At 43.7% G+C, this 23,252-nt stretch overlaps 1 protein-coding gene across 1 annotated transcript in view; it reads left to right on the forward strand.

Annotated features, from left to right (window-relative positions):
• Positions 1-23,252, forward strand: part of LOC126263323 (serine/arginine repetitive matrix protein 1-like) — a 550,556-nt gene that overhangs the window by 388,849 nt on the left and 138,455 nt on the right. Inside the window, exon 5 of the mRNA XM_049960412.1 lies at positions 2,565-3,027. Coding sequence (XP_049816369.1) covers positions 2,565-3,027 — 463 coding nt within the window. The remainder of the gene's footprint in view (positions 1-2,564; positions 3,028-23,252) is intronic.

Here is a 23,252-nt window from a genome sequence, read left to right on the forward strand (position 1 = left end):
ATCCGCCAGTAAACGTTTCCCCACCTAATCTTGAGATTCGTCTCGAACGCCCAGAACAACGGGATTCCGACCGCAGCTGCGACTGAACCTTATTGCGACGCGGCGGAAACGACGAGGACGACACGAAAGAAATGTTTCAATGTAGCTATAATCAACGACTTTAATGTCCGTGAAAATGAAGAATGAAGCCTCCGCAATTGGCAGCATTTAATAACGTGCATTGTGTCAGAGGCAGAACTTCGTTTACTTCTTTCAATGATTCAGCATCTCCAAATCACTCATTTCCAGTCATTCACCGTCCAGTAGCGTCAATCTGGCTTAGCACTCTCTACGCTAATCTGTAGCACGTGAGGAGCTGCTACTGCCCGACCATCTTATCCCATTCTTTTTTATTCCCTGCGCACAGTCATTACGCCAGCTGGACTGCTGGCAGCACTTTTCAACTCACGAGTAATTCCTTCAATTGCGCTCATGCGATTTTTTAGAGTAATCCTCTGACTGTAATGCTTGACGGTCCCTGCTCAAATGGTTCAAATGGCTCTGAGCACTATGGGACTTAACATCTAAGGTCATCAGTCCTCTAGAACTTAGAACTACTTAAACCTAAATAACCTAAGGACATTACACACATCCATGCCGAGGAAGGATTCGAACCTGCGACCGTAGTAGTCGCGCGGTTCCGGACGGAAGCGCCTAGAACGGTTCGGGCACCACGGCCGGCCGGTCCCTGTTATCAGTACATGAGCCCTGCCTGGTCTTGTTCCAGCTGTGGTTGTTTTTTCGCGTTTCCACTTCACAGTCCCATCACGAACAGTCGACTTGGGCGGCTTTTGAAATGTCTCTGCTGAATATAGGGTAGAGTGGGGCTTTCCTAAACATGGGAATATGTGGACAGAAATAAGAAAATATTATATTGCTCAGCCCATGTGCGTAGGTTGGATGCCATTATGTTTCCGGGACCATCGCTAGAGAAGTCGCGCACTTAAGCAAGAATCTTTTTCAAGATATATTTAATCTAGACAGCAGTCAAACAGAAAGGATTAAAAGAAGTAATACAATACCATTTACAACAATCCGCAATACAACATTAAACCTGTTTATAATAACGTCTGTTGTTAAAGTTCATGAATGCTGGTCATAAATTTTTCCGCTGCCAGTTACATAGGATCCACCAGGTCGGCAGCAGTACAACTAGCGACGTCTGTAATAAACTTGAGTAATTGCGCACACCTAAAAATAGTAAGGAAATGGGGTGTGCGTCAGTCTTCGTGAATCGGAATATGTTATGTATTATATCTTCTTTATGAATGTATTCATGTAGCCTAGTTATACAAAATAATCCCTCAGCGTTCCATACAGAATTCGTTTTTGCTGAAATTTTCGACGTCACCTGGACACGTGGAGCTAATGTAGGAAATGCCGTAAAGGGATTTGAGAGCACGGGAATTTCCCCCTCCAGTCCCAACAATATACCAACAAACAAATTCTTTCCCTCAACCACATTCCTGAACGTGAGTCTTGTTCAGTTACCACAGAATCTGAAATAAACCCAGAGCCTGCTGCTCCTTCTAACTCTACAATAAATTCGGAAAGTCAGAGCTCAGAACCATCATCTTCATCACTTTTTTTCTATTTTGCCAGCCGCTACGAAAACCATCGGTACCGTATGGTGGAGAGAAAAATTCCCGTCTCCATCTGATTTCACCATCCCATCTGACTGTTCAAAGAAGGAAGAGAAAATTGCACTTTGAAAACTCTCAAAGAAAGGACGTCAAGGACTGCAGAAATGCACTGGACGTCAAGAGAACAAATCCGGAAGAGAATTCATCTTCAGCATTACCTGAAGCTGAATCGAAGGAAGAAGACGTATCTCTAGGTTTTTTCAACACCAAATATTACGAACATAGATCTGTGAAGAAAGGGGAATGGATCAGGTATGATAAGAGCAAGGAGTCATTTCACGAAATTTGTGTGGGGGCTGCTGCTCGTAAACATATCAGCTGTAGAAAATGCATGCAACAGCTACTGGAACAGCTAAGAAGTGAATACTGCCATATTAAGTAGCCCCACAAATTTTTAATTTTTTCGTTGTTTCAACATTTTAAATTTTGCTGTTTACAATGAAGAAAAATAGATCTCGAAGAAAACTACCTTTATTATACAAAACTTATAAATGTTATCTATTGACGATAACAGTTTAACGTGTGTAATAAAATATATTGGGGGGGGCAAAAAGTTGAAATGATTAATTGAAACCCACCTTATCCTATTACTCAACGGGCATCTGTACAAATAATGCAGTACGCCCCCTCCCCACCCTGCCTCATTTTACACTGGCGATCCGCCTCTTGTGACATCTATTGATCAATTCTGCATTACATAGAGATGTCTGTATACCTCTGATTGGACAGTGTATACGGCTCCTAGTTAACTCTACGGAGAATTCAAACTGTCAGTGTGACATGGTTTTATTGCCGGTGCCACTAAGATTTCTTTCCTTCTTCTCTAGCAGTCAGTGCATGCTTCAGTTGGGCAGACGGCTATCAGGTCTTCCTGCGTCGCAGGTGGCGCGGCGGCGCAGGGCGCTGGCGGTGCGAGGCGGACGTCGCACTTCCCGTACGCCTTCCTGCGTTCCAAGCTTTCGGTGCTGCCAGAGGAGAACGGCGCCGGGGGCGGAGGCCGAGGGGCGGCGTTCCGAGCTGCCATGGCCGCGGCGGCCGGCAGGGCCAGCGTCGGAGGCGGCGACGTGACGGCGGCGACGCTGCAGCCGCCCTCGGTGGGCGACGCCCGCTGCGGGCTACGCGCGCGCGCCAGCTCCGAGGAGTGCGTGACGCGGCTGGCGGAGCGCGCGCGCAGCGCTAGTGACGCGGACGTGGAAGCCGCGCGGCGCCAGCTGCAGCTGTGCGGCACTCTGGGCCGTCCCGGCGCGGGGGCGGCGGCGGCGGCGGCAGCGGGGGTTGGCAGCAGGGAGCAGCGTCGCAGCTTCCCGCCCAACGTGGCTGCCGCCGCCGCCGCCTCTGTCTACCAGTAAGTTTCGCCAGCTGCACTCTGTCGTAGTCTCAATGTATATACGGTCTGTCCAGAAGAAGAACGAATTCTGAAAGGGGCGCGGGTAGTGGAGGAAGCAAGCTCCACCATTAGAGATATGCGTGTTTATTGCGGTGAGAAAACTTACCTTAAATAGCCAAGCAGTACTAGTAGAACGAAAGCGATACAATATACATTACTTCATTATTGCAGCAATTATATTCTAAACAGTAATATTGACACTGATCAGCCATAACATTATGACTACGCCTTACTATTGATAAGAAAACCCGTCCAGGAGATAGCAGCGTCACCTGGCGAGGAATGACTGCTAGTCAGACACAAGCACGGTGCATGTAGTATAAGTGAGTGTGCTGTCCGTTGTAGAGCGGGAAACGCGAGCGGTGTATCTAAATTTGACCGTGGGCAGATTATGATGGCCTTTCTGAAACTGCACATGTCAGGTGTTCGAGGAACACTGTAGTGAGTGTCTTCAGTAAGTGGCAAAACCAAGGTGAAACCACGTCCAGACGTTGTAGGGTTGGGCGAACACCCCTCTTTACAGATGTCGGACGTCGTGGGCTGGGCAGACTGATAAAGTGGCGAACTGTGGCGGAACTAACATCAGACTTTAATGCTGGGCAGATACGAGGGGCGTTTGAAAAGTCCGTGCAAAGTCCGAGACATGGCACCACCGGCGCGTATCCAGGTTAGTAGCATCTTTGGAAAGAACGCACACGAAGTTTCAGCCATATTGGTCTATTTCTTTGTGTTTGGCATTCGTGTGAATCAAGGAAGTCGAGTGATTGTCAAAAAATGGACGAAAAAGTATTTCGTGTGGTGATTAAACATTACTTTATGAAAGGCAAAACGCCTGAGGAGTCTAAAGAGAAGCTTGATAAACATTTCGGCGACTCTGCATCTTCGATTAGAACAGTTTATAAGTGGTTTCAATATCTTCAGAGTGCACAAGTGATGCTGAACGTTCTGGACGGCCTGTGGAGGTTACGACTCCCGAAATCATTGATAAAATCCATGATATGGTGGTGGATGGCAGAAGAGTTAAGGTGCGTGAGATTGCTAGTGCTGTGGGCATCTCGAATGAACGGGTACATAATATTTTGCGTAAACATTTGGACATGAGAAAGCTATCGGTAAGATGCGTTCCGCGATTGCTCACGCTTGACCAAAAACGGAATCGTGTAAAGTGTTGCAAGGGTGGTTTGTAGCTGTTCAAGAAGAATCCGTCGGACGTTAAGTGTCGCTTCGTCACTATGGATGAAACATGGATACATTATTATACTCCTGAGACCAAACAGCAATCTAAACAATGGCTTACCAAGGGAGAATCTGCACCAAAATAAGGAAGACCATTCCTGTGGCTGGAAAGGTTATGGCGACTGTCTTTCGGGATTCGCAAGGGATAATCCTCATCGACAATCTGGAGAAGGGTAAAAATATTTCAGGCGCGTATTATATCGTTATTGGACTGTTTGAAAACCGAACTGCAAGAAAAACACTGGCGATTGGACTGCAAAAAAGTCCTTTTCAAACACGGCAATGGACCAGCACACACCCCAGCACTTGCGATCGCAAAATTATTGGAAATAGGATTCCAACACGTTTCACATCCCCCCTATTCTCCAGACTAGGCTCCCTCGGACTACTATTTGTTCCCCAATTTGAGGAAATGGCTGGCGGAACGAATTTTTATTCAAACGATCAAACGAGGAGGTGATTGCAGCGACTAACAGCTATTTTGCAGACTTGGACAATTCCTATTATTCGGAGGGGATCAACAAATTAGAACAGTGTTGGACGAAGTGTATAAGTCTAAAAGGAGACGGTGTCGATACATAAAAAAAGGTTTACCCCAAACACGTATGTAGTTTTTATTTTTGCATGGACTTTTCAAACGCCCCTCGTACAAGTGTTTCTGAACACATAACGCACCGAACACTCCTAAGGACGGACCTCCACAGCGGACGACGCATGCACGAGCCATTGTTAACACTACGGCATTGGTAACGATGACTGAAATGGACACATGACCAACGGCACTGGACGTTGGCGAAGTGACAGAATCTCTAATGAATCCCGATACTTACTTCTACTGCGGAATGGAGGCAAGCTGGCAGCGGCTCCATTATGCTCTGGAGAACAATCACGTGGGCATCCATGGGTCCAGTGGAGATCGTGCAAGCATCATGACGACCAACGAGTATCGTACACTGGTTGCAGACCACGTACACCCCTTCATGGCGATCATGTTTCCCAAAAGCAGTGCCATTTTTCAATAAGATAATGCACCATCTCACAAGGCCAGTAGTGTGATGGAGTGATTCGAGGAACACAGTGGCGAGTTAGAATTGATGTGTTGGCCCTCCAGTTCGCCAGAGCTGGGCTCGATCGAATACATCTAGGATATGATTGAACATGGCGTCAAAGTTCATGGTCCCTCCCTGGAATTTTCGGGAATTAGGTGACTTGTGTATGCAGATTTGTTGCCAACTTCCTCTAGCGACTTACCAAGGCCCCATTGCTTCCACGCCACGAGGCATCGCCGCCGATATCAGTGCCAAAAGTGAACATACCGGCTATTAGGTAGGTGGTTCGTAATTTTCCGGCTGATAAGTGAATTGTATGTAATACGGACTACATTCCTCATACGAACTTCATTTGGAGTTAGTTGCGGATAAGGAATTCTTATTAAAATGTCAAAAGTTACGAAGGTATAATTTTGTTACGTAGTTACTTACCATTGTAAATAGTGCACTTGAAACATGCAAGTGAATCCGCCTATATTTCATTTACATCGTAATAGTGGGAAAAACTCCCACTGACACCACTCACGCCACTATGACAGATGCGTGAAGTGTCTCTGTAACTGTCACTGTTGTTACGAAATGAAATAATTATCTCTTCCATTGATGCTCTGATGTTTGTCGACCTTCTTCCCGTCTTCAGACACGTCCCTAACAACTTGTTCGTGAGTGTTTAGACTGCAGAAAAGATAAATTTATTTACATTTCTGGCAACGTAGCCTTTTAATTCGGGCCCATTTCAACTGTTTGGTCGAAATGGTAGCGGTAAAGTGGTAGCCCAATTATTGCATGCTCGTATGTTTTGGCCGGCTCGTAGATTTCATACACGAGGAGCTTTGTTTTATGGAGAGATGTTCGTTCCATAAACTCCACCTCTCTGAAATTATCACTTCCATCCCCGTTACGACACTGAAGCCAAATCAATCATTCCTTCCTTTTGGTTTGTCTGGTAGGTTCCTTTTCAATGATAGCCGAATGGTAAGTAGCATTATCTAGAACTGCTGTTGATGTTTTTCCCAAATTCTGAATTAGTGATTCTACGAAGCGCTTTGTTAAAGCAGCGGCGTTCGTTTCTTCATCACAATCTCCTGCCTCCTTTGATTTAAAAATCGGGAGAAGGTTCGTGAGAAAATCTTCCGCGGTGCCTGAATGACAAAGAATACCTCTCCCCTAGCCAGAAGGCATTGCCATATTCTCATTATTCGTTTACTTGCCTCATCTGTTCAGTCCTGCTTGACGACGTGACCGGAACTGACCCACGTCTCATCAAATCACACAACTTCATCGATATTCTTACTACGGATCTGTTTTAAAAATCGGCGTCGCTATGCAGCTACATCGTTCCTCTCCATCAACAGGTTACAGGCACAGAAACATCCATAGAAAAATCCTTTGCCGTGCCATACTATGCGACTGCCTTGAAAAAGACCAGATTCCTTAAAGGGGACAATAACTCGCAGAGTGTCGGATTTTCTTTCTACGATAGTAATAATGATAAAGATGATTACGAATTGCATTATCAGTAAATGAATCTATATTGGTAAACCGCTTATCCGTAGTGTCTCAAACTTCTACTTTTTCCAGCTTCCTCTTATTTCTCGAACATTCATTGCCAATCTTCACTATAGTGTTTTTGATGATATTCAGAGCCACAGCAGTTCTACCGATTACATTGTTGATGGAGAACAGCTCGCGCACATTAAGGTTTTCAACAGCTATGTGTGTTTTAGGGCTATTTTAATATAAGACGTTTCGCCGATTACCTGGGGTTTACGACTATTTTTTTTAAACTGAAGAAATTGGAAAAAGGTAGGAAATTAAGGAGATTGGATCTGGATAAGGTGAAAAAAAAAGAAGTTATTGGGAGTTTCAGAAGGAGCAGTAGGCAAAAATTGACTAGAACAGAGAAAAGGAATACAGTAGAAGACGAATGGATAGCCTTACGAAATGAACTACCGAAGGCAGCAGAGGATCGAGTAGGTAAAAAGACGAGGGTTAGTAGAAATCCTTCGATAAGATAATAGATATTGAATTTAACTGATAAAAGGAGAAAATTTTAAAATGCAACAAATGAAGCAGATTAAAAGGAATAGAAATACCTAAAAAACGAGATTGACAGCAAGGGCAAAATGCCTAAGCAGGAATGGCTAGAGGACAAATGTAAGGACTTAGAAGCATATTTTACTAGGGAAAAGACCTGCTGGCTACAGGAAAATTGAAGAGCCCTTTGGGAAAAGGAGAAGCAGCTGTTGAATATCAAGAGCTCAGATGGTAATCCAGTGCTAAGCCAAAAAGGGAAAGCTGAAAGATGAAAGGAGTGTATAAAGGGTCTATACAAGGGATATGAACTTGAAATCAATATTATAGATAGGGAAGTGGACGTGGATGAAAATGAGATGTGAAATATGATGCTGCGAGAATAATTTGACTGAGCTCTGAAGGATCTAAGTCGAAACAAGACCCCAGGGTTAGCCGACATTCCGTCAGAACTAATGATATCCTTGGGAGAGTCAGCCACGCCAAAATTCTTCCATCTCGTGTACAAAATGTATGCGACAGGTGAATACCATCAGACTACAAGAAGAATGAAGTAATTACAATTTCAAAGAAAGCATTAGCTGACAGTTCTGAAAATTACCGAACTATCAGTTTAATAAGTCTTGAATGCAAAATACTGACACGAGTTCTTTACAGAAGAATGGAAGAACTGGTGAAAGCCGACCTCGAGGAAGATCGGTTTTGACTCTGGAGAAATCTAGGAATTCGCGAGGCAATGCTGACCCTACGACTTATCTTAAAAGATAGGTTAAGGAAAGACAAAACCTACGTTTGTATACTTAGATAAAGCTTTTGACAATGTTGACTGAAATACTCTCCTTGAAATTCTGAAGGTATCACGGATAAAATATAGGGAATGAAAGGCTATTTACAACCAGACAGCAGTCATAGAGTCGAGGGGCCTGAAAGAGAAGCAGTGGTTGAGAAGGGAGTGAGACAAGATTGTAGCCTATCCCCGATGTTATCCAAACTGTACTCTGAAGAAGTAGTAAATGAAACCAAAGAAAAATTTGGAGCAGGAATTAAAGTTCAGGGAGAGGAAATAAATACTGTAAGGTTTTCCGCCGACATCGTTATTGTGTCAGAGACAGCAATGGACTAGGTAGAACAGTTGAACGGATTTGACAGTGTCTTCAAAGGAAAATATAAGATGAACATTAACAAAGGTAAAACAAGTATAATAGAATGTAGTCGAATTAAATCAGTTGATGCTAAGGGAATTACATTAGGAAACGAGACACTTAAAGGAGTAGATGAGTTTTGCTCTTTGGGCAGCAGAATATCTGATGATGGCCGAAGTACAGAGGATTTAAAACAGAGACTGGCAATGGCAAGAAAAGCATTTCTGAAGAATAATAATTTGTTAATATCGAATAGATGTTTAAGTGTTAGGAAGCTTTTTCTGAAGGTATTTGTAAGAAGTATTCTCATGTATGGAAGTGAAACGTGGACGATAAACAGTTTAGACAAAAGAGAACAGAAGCTTTCGAGATGAGATACTATAGATGAATGTTGAATATTAGATGGGTAGACAGCATAAAAAATGAGGAGGTACTGAATAGAATTGGGAATACAAGATATTTGTGGCACAGCTTGACCAAAAGAAGGGTGACATGGCCCCGCAGGCGTTAGCTGGGATACCGGGGAAAACAATAGACTACGCCCGAAGTCCAATACCTGGAATACGTGGAGGTTCTGGGGAGTAAGGGCAGGCATCGTTTCCCTAATAAAAGTTTTTTTTACCTTTAAAGTTTTACAATTTTATTAACTTCATTTTAAAATAGTAGGTGAACATTGGTTATCATGAACAGCAAGATCCTCAATATAGTTTCTTAATGAAAGTTCCTGAAGTATTATTTAATCAACAGTCTCTTCAATAATAACAGATCAAAAAACAGCTCTCAGAATAAATTTGCACCTCTTAAAACTCAAAATCCCTTTTTAAACAAGGAAAAATAATACAAATTGCGTAATGCAAGGTTAAATAAAAGATTCTAACGCCACATGGCAATACCAAAATTTTCCTAGATATCACCTGTGATCTCTAGAGGCAATAAAGCATTGATCACAAAATTTTAATAGAAACAACAAATTAAATGCAATAAAATCTCATTACTGTCAACGTACACTCAAACCCTGTAGCCTCTACGATGGGCACCGTATCACAAAATATTTTCCTTCCCTTTAAACACGTTACACCATAAACCTCCCTACATGTGATGCATGCTACAGCCAACAAATTATGACAAATAATTAAGCATAAATGTTTTAATTAACCAGGTATGCAAATCTTTTCCTTTCAAAATAAGTTAAGAAAGACACACAAATCAACTCTTAATCAGTGGTGACATCCATTAAAAAAATATTATACAATACATATCTTTTGATTTCGTCGTGGTCATGCGCTGTTGGGAACCGTGCCGTCCTTCAGGATCACATACGGCACGGGAAGATTTTCCACGATGTACAAAACGTCAACAGAGTGCAACCAACTTACACAAATTGCATACTGGGTTTATACGTCGATATGGATGCGCCTCGCAAATCTTAAAACGGGCGACGGAGTAGATGCAGTACTACTGTACACTTCGACTATACCGCACCGCACCAAACAGCAGTACGGTGGGGTAGACAAGAGACAAATCAACAACTGTTGCAAGGCAACCTCGGCAAAGGCTGTAAGAAAATATTTGGGGCTTTAAACTCTTGGGAGGTCCACACCAAACCACAGAATGACGTCACAAGCTAAATTATGAAAGTGCTATCGGGAATTTCGCCACGACAAGTTGAACCGTAAAATACCTTAAGAAGTGAACTGCAATTAATACGATTCGTAAATGTCCGACTGAAAAACTTCATAGTCAATCTTTCCATTACTACAAACACTTAACAGTACCTCCAAAGTTCACTCGTGGACTCTACCTTAGTATCAAATTACTCGTTATAACTGTAGATAACAGTTTAACACGTTGGGAGCCTACTTAGGTTTCTTAATCAGACAAGCAATGATTCGATGCCTCACTTGGATCCACCCTCGACCCAGAACAGTCATTTACTTTAAAACAGCTAAATAGATGACAACGCCGATATCAACGCTCTCCTCCCAAGCAGCGCTCTAACTGGAGACTGCAGTACCGAAGCAAAGCTTACACCACTCACAAGTCTAATATACGCGCCACCAACGTGCACCTTTTGAGAATTCTTACGTTCACCTCACACACCAGACTTGCCGTAATTCTTCGTCGGAACCCAAGGGTAGAACCAAGAAATCACTTTTCAGCCCTTGAATGACCACACGATGATCGCCATCGGGACAGCACCGGCCCTCCACACTGGGATCTTCGAGCCCACGGCGTTCCGTCCCCAACCGACTGCTTCCGTGTGACCCACCGACCAAGCGGCCTCGCCCTCCAACACCGACGTCGCTCCTCACGCACAGTCCAGAACTAACTCACAGTAAGCTCCTTCTTCCTCGTTCTGCCGCCTTGCGGCGCGTGGGAAGCCAACTCGCCGCCAAAGATATGCGGCGACCAGAGACTCCAATCCGATCTCGATATTGACATCGCAGGGAGTACTGAGAAGGCGGGTGATTTCAAAAACCAAAAAAAATTTAAATAGCGAGCCGTACCGACTCAAAAGGATCGGTTGATGGGACCCATTCGGAGACATCAAGGGATCACCAATTTAGTATTGGAGGGAAGTGTTGGAGAAAGGGGGGAGGGGGGGGGGGGGAATCGTAGAGGGAGACCAAGAGATGAATACAGTAAGCAAATTCAGTAGTATGTAGGCTGCAGCAGTTATTCGGAAATGAAGAGGCTTACACGGGATAGAGAAGCGTGGTCAGGTGCATCAAATCAGTCTTCCGAGCGAAGACCACAACAAAACCAGGGCTATTTTATTTTGACAGCGATTTAGGGAAATTTGGGTTGAAATCAAACTTAAGGTGGTAACCCTATTTTTCATAGCAGAATTTGTGGCCGCCACGATGTATTAAAGGGGATTCACACCCAGTCTTATTGAATGTAGTCCTTCTAATTGTAGCTTACTATATTAACTGAGCTGTTACCGTCGTTGAGGGCGTCATCAGAACTTCGACGTATTATACCTACAGTAATCGCACGAAAAGTTGACCAATTACACCGGAACTTATTTAGTATAGATGAAAATCAGATGTTCCGTCGCGTGGTGTCGGGACGCGAATAGGTAAACCTTTTCGTGTTTGTCTTTCTCCACTCCTCAAGTAGCACACAATTTGGAGAAGGTCTTTGAAAGATATGTTTAGTCATTTTTACTTTCTGGTGACAAAAATAAACATGCAACAAGCAACAATGATTGGCGACATCAAGCTATCATCGAAGCCAAGAATTTTGAAGTGAGTAAGAAGCAGAAAAAGTTCCAGCTGAAATATATTTGAATAAATTAGTAAGCTTGAAAGATAATCATGCCTATTTTATTTATAAAAACCACGAATTGGTCATTTCACTTTTATCAGCAGTTCCGTCGTCAAACAGATAGATTATTCAGTGTCCCCAAAATGTAAAACCAGACAAATGAAACAGACTTAACATCGAAACCGTTAACAGGTTCTTTCATACAAAACTGGAATGCTAGCAGTTTCAGAACCAACAGATCTATGCTGAAGGCAGCAAAAGGTGTAAAAGTAATGCTTCATCTTCTGACCCTGTACATCTATCAATGCTTTGTGTAATATACTATAGTTACTTTATGTTATTAAATACTTGAAGTAATATATTCTTCTTTATTATAATTAAGGGACCCAAACATACATTTTTTTAAAGTTTTCAGGATATTTTAGAGATAATTTCGAAAGAAAGTAGGAAAAAGCTTAAATCGTAAGTGGAAACACTAGTTTTAAGTCTCTCATGTAGGCACGTAACGCACAAATCACTTACCTCGACTGACCTCGTACGGCGGTACCCTGGCCAAGACGAACTTCTTTCGGACATTTTTCACTACCGTACAATAAATAAAGTAATAGTAAATGCAGTAACAATTCCTGAAAGAAAGAGTAAAAATGATAACAAACAAAAAGTCACGGTGTGCAAAGATAACACAGGACAGCAAGCTGCCTGAAACTCATATAGCCGGAAGTGTTCTGGTGGTGGGCTGAAGGTTTGGCAATTTCGGGTGGTTGCTACGGCAACAGGTATCGTGGAATTGGCCGGATGTGATCCGTGCCTCCCGCGTGAGCTCTCCCTCTAGAACTGCGATCTACCAAGACGATGGTCCGGTAGTTTTGGTGCACTACATAAATGACATAGTAAATGGTAAGATTACCGACAGTATTGGTAGAATTGGTAGGGAAATAAATATGTATGAAAATGTGAGACAGAAACTGGGAGCCAACAACTTCTCTTTACTTTTTTGTTTGTTTTGCACATAATTAGAATTGCACATCATTCAGCGTTGGTACAGTGTGTAGCCGGTTGCTGTGGCTGTGCGGTTCTAGGCGCTTCAATCCGGAACTGCGCTGCTGCTACGGTCGCAGGTTCGAATCCTGCCTCGGGCATGGGTCTGTGTGATGTCCTTAGATTAGTTAGGTTTAAGTAGTTCTAAGTCTAGGGGTCTGATGACCTCAGATGTTAAGTCCCACAATGCTTAGAGCCATTTTAACCAATTTTACACTGTATACTTCATAACAAATACTCAACAGAACGTTCTTCATCATAGTCAATGGCAAGAGTTTCTTGTTATTATTGATAAATGTAAAAGTTATTTATGAATAACAGAAACATGTTTTATGTAAGTTCGTCGAAGCATTGAAGTGATGTTTGATATATTTTTGTTTTGCAGTTTATTTTATTCTACCTTTTTAAAATTTTGTAGGATGAAATATTCTTGTAGAAACAATAAACAGCCAATCAGTAGCGAAATGGTTTCAACACTTATGAAAACGTCTTCTTCAGACGACGTACCACAATGACCTTTTTTAGAGGGTAACTTACTACTTGTTGTCATTTTATTAATCTTAAATATGTGTTCAGCTAATCATGATCTGTTTTTTAATATCATAATTTTAATTTTAACTTTTAAGCAACTTTAGCTTGAGAGAGTTTCATTCACTGTTGTGCACCCTCCTTGCGTATATTAATAATGCCCTCTCTTGCCAAAAGCTTTTCTTAGCCCAAGCGTTGCGTACGTGACTCTAGTGCACCAGCTGTACACTGGTGAAGAAGTATCAAATGACAACAACCATGTTGTGCACGTCTTAGTTATTATGGAGGTGAAATTTCATGTTTGACTGACGCCTTTCGGGTATATTTTAACGTACCTCTGTCATAACATGTAATCCAGTGAGTCCGAATAGCTTTTTGCATTCGTAACGAGAGATTATTGTACCTGTATGTATATCTTAATGTATTTTCACTGTAAACGCCGCCCATCACGTGGCTATTTTAACCGTTCTGCGACTTGTTACGCTTCTGCCATACTTGGACTTGTGTCTTTTAATTCTCACAGTGCGTGATTCTTTTTGTGTAAAATACTTTTTTATTATCTCCATTTTACAGTCACCCCTTTCTTGTATACTTACTTCCATTATGTTCCCCCTTGTTTATATCTCCGTTCACCCACGTTCCTCCTTTTCATAATTTTAAATGTCCTTCTGTGCAATTGTACCATCTCTAGGCTGAAGAGCAGCGCCTATGCTGCTGCCAGCCCGCCCCGGCAGAGAAATTCAAAATACAATAAAGGGGAAAAAAATCACTGTAAAGTTGCTTAGGTTGTCAACATTTCCTGCCGAAGACGACGTTCTTTAAAACATTGAAACCATAGTAAAGAGGTTTCAGTAAACCTTCCTCTTTACAGCTGATTGGCTGTTTAATATTCCTACAAGAAGATTTTTTTATTTTTTTTATTTTTTATTGTTGCGGAAATTAGATTTTCTGGCGCTTTATGGTAAATCTACAATATTTCTCTGTTTCATGTTACGAATCAACCATTCTAGAATAAAACCTGAATTAATGATTCGCAGTTTCAGTTTTGTTATAAATACTGTTTATTCTTAACTAACAGCAGGATAGTTATGTAGAACGATACTGTTCCGTCAGTTAGCCTCCCCTTTATACATCGTCACGCTGTTTCTAGATAGTTCACCGCTTCCGGTTTTTAGGGGACGCTACTAAGACACTGTTCGTATAAAGTGAATCGGGGAAGGTAGTATTCTGGTTATGATGCTTATTTGCTCGTGTTATTTCACTGTATCACGGGAGTACGGCACTCATCCGTCCACTGCTTCCTTGAGTCGAAGTCTCGAGCGGCACGCGGCAGGTGCAGTCGCAATGGGAACTTTTCCTATCTGAGAGAAAAAAAAAAAACAAAAAAACAAAAAAAAAAAACCGGTGGTACGTATTAAATTACACGTTTTCAATCGCTGATGTATTTAAAACAATGACAATTATTTCTATACGTTTTTATCGCTTCTAATAATCTGTTTATACGTATTCCGTATATTGTGGTGCGTGTTCGTCCAGTTACTTTCAATTTTCTGTCACATGAGAACACGGATTTCAGCTAGCATCTCTCAGTGATACCTGGGAAAGACGACATATTTTCTTTGGGGTAGGATGGACACTCGTAAGAACTTTTTACCTTTATTCGCCGACGCTGCCTAGAAATGATGAAACAGCTGCAAACAGAGATCAGTCGAGTGAGGAAAGCCGGCCGAAGTGGCCGTGCGGTTAAAGGCGCTGCAGTCTGGAACCACAAGACCGCTACGGTCGCAGGTTCGAATCCTGCCTCGGGCATGGATGTTTGTGATGTCCTTCGGTTAGTTAGGTTTAACTAGTTCTAAGTTCTAGGGGACTAATGACCTCAGCAGTTGAGTCCCATAGTGCTCAGAGCCATTTGAACCATTTGAGTGAGGAAAGTCTCCAACTAGCAATAGTGCACGTAAAACTGGTGGCATGAACTGTTTTCTAGTTTCTCACGGTACGGGACTTCATAACGGGTGTATAATGACTGTGCAGTAAAACAGTAAATATCAACCAACGAATGGTCAGTAACCGCTACCAGAAATTTCATTTTCTAGTACTTGACAGTAAAATGTACAATCAAACTAGAGATGTACCACATTTATTTTGTCATCTTCCCTCGATCTTCGCGATGAGATGCCTAATATTGCAACCTGTAAAAATCAGTTACACTAGGTCGTAAAATGTGTGATTCTGTCTTATACATCGCTTTTTAATTTGAAGAAACCATGCCAAACATGTGTGCTTAAGCTTGTTTTGAAAATCTCATAATTGCTCACTAAAATTTCATGAATAAACAAGAAGTATGACATCTTCCCCCGATGCACTATATGTAAAGAAGTAGATCGTTCTGAGGTAATGGTCGATAGGTGTGATGTCGTCAGTGATACGACCACACCGCCGCCTGAGAGATCGATCCGCAGGATGCGATTCTCTCGATAAACGGAACAGAAGAACGGCTGTGCTAGCCAAAGAGTACACAGACAGTCGCAGTACTTACGCTCGCCGCGAGGCCACTTCAGGAGTGTAGTGGAGTTGTGCCAATCTACAGTTCGTAGCCGCACTCAGCGGTCAGCCAGCGCCGATGTTGGTCAGTCATCATCTGCTGCTCAATCATTGCTGCTATCAAGTCTTTGTAGCCCAGTTGTAAAGTTCCGTAATACACTCCTGAAAATTGAAATAAGAACACCGTGAATTCATTGTCCCAGGAAGGGGAAACTTTCTTGACACATTCCTGGGGTCAGATACATCACATGATCACACTGACAGAACCACAGGCACATAGACACAGGCAACAGAGCATGCACAATGTCGGCACTAGTACAGTGTATATCCACCTTTCGCAGCAATGCAGGCTGCTATTCTCCCATGGAGACGATCGTAGAGATGCTGGATGTAGCCCTGTGGAACGGCTTGCCATGCCATTTCCACCTGGCGCCTCAGTTGGACCAGCGTTCGTGCTGGACGTGCAGAGCGCGTGAGACGACGCTTCATCCAGTCCCAAACATGCTCAATGGGGGACAGATCCGGAGATCTTGCTGGCCAGGGTAGTTGACTTACACCTTCTAGAGCACGTTGGGTGGCACGGGATACATGCGGACGTGCATTGTCCTGTTGGAACAGCAAGTTCCCTTGCCGGTCTAGGAATGGTACAACGATGGGTTCGATGACGGTTTGGATGTACCGTGCACTATTCAGTGTCCCCTCGACGATCACCAGTGGTGTACGGCCAGTGTAGGAGATCGCTCCCCACACCATGATGCCGGGTGTTGGCCCTGTGTGCCTCGGTCGTATGCAGTCCTGATTGTGGCGCTCACCTGCACGGCGCAAAACACGCATACGACCATCATTGGCACCAAGGCAGAAGCGACTCTCATCGCTGAAGACGACACGTCTCCATTCGTCCCTCCATTCACGCCTGTCGCGACACCACTGGAGGCGGGCTGCACGATGTTGGGGCGTGAGCGGAAGACGGCCTAACGGTGTGCGGGACCGTAGCCCAGCTTCATGGAGACGGTTGCGAATGGTCCTCGCTGATACCCCAGGAGCAACAGTGTCCCTAATTTGCTGGGAAGTGGCGGTGCGGTCCCCTACGGCACTGCGTAGGATCCTACGGTCTTGGCGTGCATCCGTGCGTCGCTGCGGTCCGGTCCCAGATCGACGGGCACGTGCACCTTCCGCCGACCACTGGCGACAACATCGATGTACTGTGGAGACCTCACGCCCCACGTGTTGAGCAATTCGGCGGTACGTCCACCCGGCCTCCCGCATGCCCACTATATGCCCTCGCTCAAAGTCCGTCAACTGCACATACGGTTCACGTCCACGCTGTCGCGGCATGCTACCAGTGTTAAAGACTGCGATGGAGCTCCGTATGCCACGGCAAACTGGCTGACACTGACGGCGGCGGTGCACAAATGCTGCGCAGCTAGCGCCATTCGACGGCCAACACCGCGGTTCCTGGTGTGTCCGCTGTGCCGTGCGTGTGATCATTGCTTGTACAGCCCTCTCGCAGTGTCCGGAGCAAGTATGGTGGGTCTGACACACCGGTGTCAATGTGTTCTTTTTTCCATTTCCAGGAGTGTAGTACTACAGTAAAGTCAACAGTACTAAGTTGGCGGTTATAAACAATTCTACGGTCTGTCATGTCGACAGCCAAGTTAGTCTTCAAATTGACCGTATTAGACATTCAAGATTACGAGAGATTAATTCGTCACTGCTAGATTTGTGACTTGTAAATTATGTCATTCTAGAGACGCTTAGTCTTGTCGCATCTTCTGTAATTGTCAACCAACAGACCATGACTACAACAAAGTTTAGTAATAAATACGTTCTTATTTTGTACTACTGCGAATTAACTGTGTTTTCCTGTTGTAGCTACGGAGTATCTTGGCATAGTAGAAACCACGTTTCCACCTCCTTGGCTACCTCATATTTGCTACCTCTTGTTGATGGACTCGGTTATGGTGGAAGGTCGAGAAGCATCAATAGGTATGCAACACACGCAATGTACCAGGTGATCAAAAAGTCAGTATAAATTTGAAAACTTTATAAACCACGGAATAATGTAGATAGAGAGGTAAAAATTGACACACATGCTTGAAATGACATGGGGTTTTATTAGAACCACCCCATATTGCTAGACGCGTGAAAGATCTCTTCCACGCGTCGTTTGGTGATGATCGTGTGCTCAGCCGCCACTTTCGTCATGCTTGACCTCCCAGGTCCCCAGACCTCAGTCCGTGAGATTTTTGGCTTTGGGGTTACTTGATGTCGCAAGTGTATCGTGATAGACCAACATCACTAGGGATGCTGAAAGACAACATCCGACGCCAATGCCTCCCCATAATTACGGACATGCTTTACAGTGCTTATTCCTCGACTACAGCTATTGTTGAGGAATGAGGGTGGACATATTGAGCGTTTCCTGTAAAGGACATCATCTTTGCTTTGTCTTACTTTGTTATGCTAATTATTGCTGTTCTGATCAGAGGAAGCGGCATCTGTCGGACGTTTTTGAACTTTTGTATGTTTTTGGTTCTAATAAAACCCTATGTCATTCCAAGCATGTGTGTCAATTTGCACCTCTCTATCTACCATATTCCGAGATTTATTCAGTTTTCAAATTTATACTGAGTTTTTGATCACCCGTGTACACCCATAACTGACTAGGAAAGTCACCGTAGTCTACGCTAACTTACGGTAGTCTTTGGCAGCCTACGGTAGTTTTACAACTCCAGCTTCCTCGCCTACTTCCGTCGTAGCCGTCCATCCTAAAGTAATTTTGAATAGGATGTAACTGTCTACACAGTCGTGGCCACATTCACGGCAAGTGGTGGTTGTTCGCAGCGGGGAGAAGACGACGCTGCTGCTGCCGGGAAGCTGCGTGGGCGGCGGCGGCGTCAGCTCCAACGAGTCGGGCTACGACAGCGACGGCGCGGGCCGCGGCAGCGGCGCCACCGAGAGCTCCGACTCGGGCAGCCTGCACGAGGCGGACCCCTACGGCGGCGGCATGGGAGCCCTGGGCTCCACGCCGCCCCCACCGCCCCCGCCGGTGCCCGCGCGCTCCGCCGCCCACGCCCCCATCCACGCCCCAGCCGCTCCCGGTGAGGAGACGCACACGGCCTGGCCGCGGCGCGGACGCTGGGCCAGGTCGTCTTCGGCCAGCCTCCTACTGCCCTCCGCCAGCAGGTAGGCCTACGCCCGTTCCTCTCAGAGAACACTAGGTCAGTAACAAAAGATTATGTAAGCAATAAAATGAAACGACTGCAGCGATCGTTTTGATATTACTTTGTTGTTGTTGTTGTGGTCTTCGGTCCTAAGACTGGTTTGATGCAGCTCTCCATGCTACTCTACCCTGTGCAAGCTAATTCATCTCCCAGTACCTACTGCAACCTACATCCTTCTGAATCTGCTTAGTGTATTCATCTCTTGGTCTCCCTCTACGATTTTTACCCTCCACGCTTCCCTCTAATGCTAAATTTGTGATCCCTTGATGCCTCAGAACATGTCCTATCAACCGATCCCTTCTTCTAGTCAAGTTGTGCCACAAACGTCTCTTCTCCCCAATCCTATTCAATACCTCCTCATTAGTTATGTGATCTACCCATCTAATCTTCAGCATTCTTCTGTAGCACCACATTTCGAAAGCTTCTATTCTCTTCCTGTCCGAACTAGTTATCGTCCATATTTCACTTCCATACATGGCTACACTCCATACAAATACTTTCAGAAACGACTTCCTCACACTTAAATCTACATTCGATGTTAACAAATTTCTCTTCTTCAGAAACGCTTTCCTTGCCATTGCCAGTCTCCATTTTATATCCTCTCTACTTCGACCATCATCAGTTCTCCCTAAATAGCATAACTCCTTTACTACTTTAAGTGTCTCATTTCCTAATTTAATTCCCTCAGCATCACCCGGCTTAATTCGTCTACATTCCATTATCCTCGTTTTGCTTTTGTTGATGTTCATCTTATATCCTCCTTTCAAGACACTGTTCATTCCGTTCAACTGCTCTTTCAAGTCCTTTGCTGTCTCCGACAAAATTACAATGTTATCGGCAAACCTCGAAGTTTATATCCCTTCTCCATGGATTTTAATTCTTACTCCGAATCTTTCTTTTGTTTCCTTCACTGCTTGCTCAATATACAGATTGAATAACATCGGGGAGAAGCTACAACCCTGTCTCACTCCCTTCCCAACCACTGCTTCCCTTTCATGTCCCTCGACTCTTATAACTGCATCTGGTTTCTGTACAAATTGTAAATAGCCTTTCGCTCCCTGTATTTTACCCCTGCCACCTTCAGAATTTGAAATTACTTTATTATATTGCAACCAGTTACGTGACTCAATACTACATCTTCAGTCACGACATCGATTTTACAGTATTCTGCGGAAGGCATTTCATAGATGTTGGCCACTGATGGCATCGTGCATACGAGTGGCGTTCACCCCGTCAGCGTCAGTTAAGGCCCGCAGATGATGTACTTAGTCACCGGAAATTGTTGCAATATAATAAACTAACATCAAAATGACGGCTGTAGGTGTTTCATTTTATTACGTGTGTGAACGGCTGAACTCCCGCAGACCATCAGTCAGAAGGATAAAAAAAAATTACAGAACAACACTGCCGTTACGTTATGTCACCACTTATGCTTGGTACCTGGATAAAAAACTAGAAGTACCGGGTGATCAAAAAGTCAGAATAAATTTGAAAACTTAATAAACCATTTAATAATGTAGGTAGAGAGGTAAAAATTGACACACATGCTTGGAATGAGATGGGGTTTTATTAGAACCAAAAAAACCAAAGTATTGCTACACGCGTGAAAGATCTCTTGCGCGCGTCGTTTGGTGACGATCGTGTGATCAGCCGCTACTTTCGTCGTGCTTGGCCTCCCAGATCCCCAGACCTCAGTCCGTGCGATTATTGGCTTTGGGGTTACCTGAAGTCGCAAGTGTATCGTGATCGACCGACAGGGATGCTGAAAGACAACTTCCGACGCCAATGCCTCACCATAACTCCGGACATGCTGTACAGTGCTGTTCACAACATTATTCCTCGACTACAGCTATTGTTGAGGAATGATGGTGGACATATTGAGCATTTCCTGTAAAGAACATCATCTTTGTTTGTCTTACTTTGTTATGCTTATTATTGCAATACTGATCAGATGAATCGCCATCTGTAGGACATTTTTTGAACGTTTCTATTTTTTGGTTGTAATAAAACCCCACGTCATTTCAAGCAAATGTGTCAATTTGTACCTCTCTATCTACATTATTCCGTGATTTATTCGTTTTTCAAATTTATACTGACTTTTTGATCACTCGATACTTACAAATAAAAGTCTTCATTGTGCTCAGAGTAAACCTGCCTTACAACAAGACCATACGTCAAGTCGATTTTTGCATTTCATTTTTTTTTTTTGTTAATTCTTATTGTATGTGAAGCTCAGAACTCAAATATCAGCCCCGCAAAACAGTTCGATGCACCTCTCAAAAATTCTAGAGAAAATCGACTCTGAAGTTTACCGGGCGTAATTAATACCCTAAACCATGGACGATTCTTTCGATGGGAGGTATGAACCGTGGTAGAACGTTCATGTACCAAATTCGATTGCTGGCCGATGCAAATTTTTAAACAAAGGTGCACGTTCAAGCAGTATTTCCGTGAAGGGTAAAGACACATGAAGATGAAAACAAAATATTTGCAGTGTCTTTTATTTAAATAATCTTTATTAATAACTTTTTACAAATAGTCGATAATTTAGAAGTTACACTGACGTGACAAAAATCGTGGGATACATCCTAATCACGTGTCGGCCCTACTTTTGCCCGGCGTGGTGCAGAAACTCGTGCGGCATAGACGCAACAAGTTGCCGGAAGACGCCTGCATAAATACTGAGCCATGCTTGCCTCTACAGCCTTCCATAATTGCGAAGGTGTTGCCGGTGCAGGATTTTGTGCACGACCTGACCTCTCGATTACGTCCCATAAATGTTCGATGGGGTTCTTGTCGGGCGATCTGGGTGGCCAAATCATTCGCTCAAACAGTCCAGAATATTCTTCAAACCCATGGCGAACAGTTGTGGCCCGTGACAAGGCGCATTGCCATCCATAAAAATTCCATCGCAGTTTGGAAACTTGAAGTTCATGAATGGCTCCAACTGTTCTCCAAGTAGCCAAACATAAAAATTTCTTCTCATATAAACACAGCCCACCCGCTTGCAGAGTGCCTTGTTGACAACTTGGGTCCACGGCTGTGTCACACCGGGTGTGACCCTACCATCTGCTCTTACCAAATTAAATCGGGTCTCATGTGACCAGGACACAGTTTCCCAGTCGTCTAGGGCCCAACCGATTTGATTAAGAACCCAGGAGAGGCGCTGGCGTCGATGTCACGCTGTTACCAAAGGCATTCGCTTCGGTCGTCTGCCGCAATAGCCCATTAACGCCAGATTTCGCCGCAGTCTCTTCACGCGTACATTCGTCGTACGTCACGCATTGATTTCTACGGCCATTTGAGGCAGTGCTGCTTGTCTGTTAGCACTGACAACTCTACGCTGCTCTCGGTCGTTAAATGAAGGCCGTCGGCCAAAGCGTTGAAATTTGGTTTTCTCGGCACACTCTTGACAGTGTGGATATCAGAATACTGAATTACCTAACGTTTTCCGAAATGGAATGTCCCATACGTCTAGCTCCAACCACCATTCCGCGTTCAAAGTCTGTTAATTCCCGTCGTGCGGCCATAATCACGTTGGGAAACTCTCCACATGAATCACCTGAATACAAATAACAGCTAAGCCAAAGCGCTGCCCTTTTATTCCTTGTGTACGCGATACTACCGCCATCTGTATATGTGCGTATTGTTTGACCACGACTTCTGTCGCTTTAGTGTATGACACGCCGATTTTGGTATTTTATTTTTGTATTTTTATGGTAAGTGCAGTTAAGAACTCAAACATCAACTCCACAAAGCAGTTCGATGCAACTCTCAAAAATTCTCTACTTCGAAGTTTAACTACCATAATTAATACACTAAATCAACAACTATTCTTCCGATCTGATGTGTGAGTCTATGGCAGAATTTTCACGTGCCAGGTGGAGATCAACCAGGATCTATTGGTGACTGATGCACATCTTTAAACAAACAACGAGCATTTAAATAATGATTATTAACAATTTCTTATACGAGATCGATAATTTAAAATTTATATTTGAAATGAAAACTGAATCCTTAATGTGTGATAAGTATATAAAAATAAGAATTGCTTTTTTCATACAAAAGACAGATATTTATGTGTTAATTAGCACTCATTTGATGAATTTTATATTTAAATT

The sequence above is a fragment of the Schistocerca nitens genome, chromosome 6 (genome assembly GCF_023898315.1).
Source record: "Schistocerca nitens isolate TAMUIC-IGC-003100 chromosome 6, iqSchNite1.1, whole genome shotgun sequence".
Classification (NCBI taxonomy): domain Eukaryota; kingdom Metazoa; phylum Arthropoda; class Insecta; order Orthoptera; family Acrididae; genus Schistocerca; species Schistocerca nitens.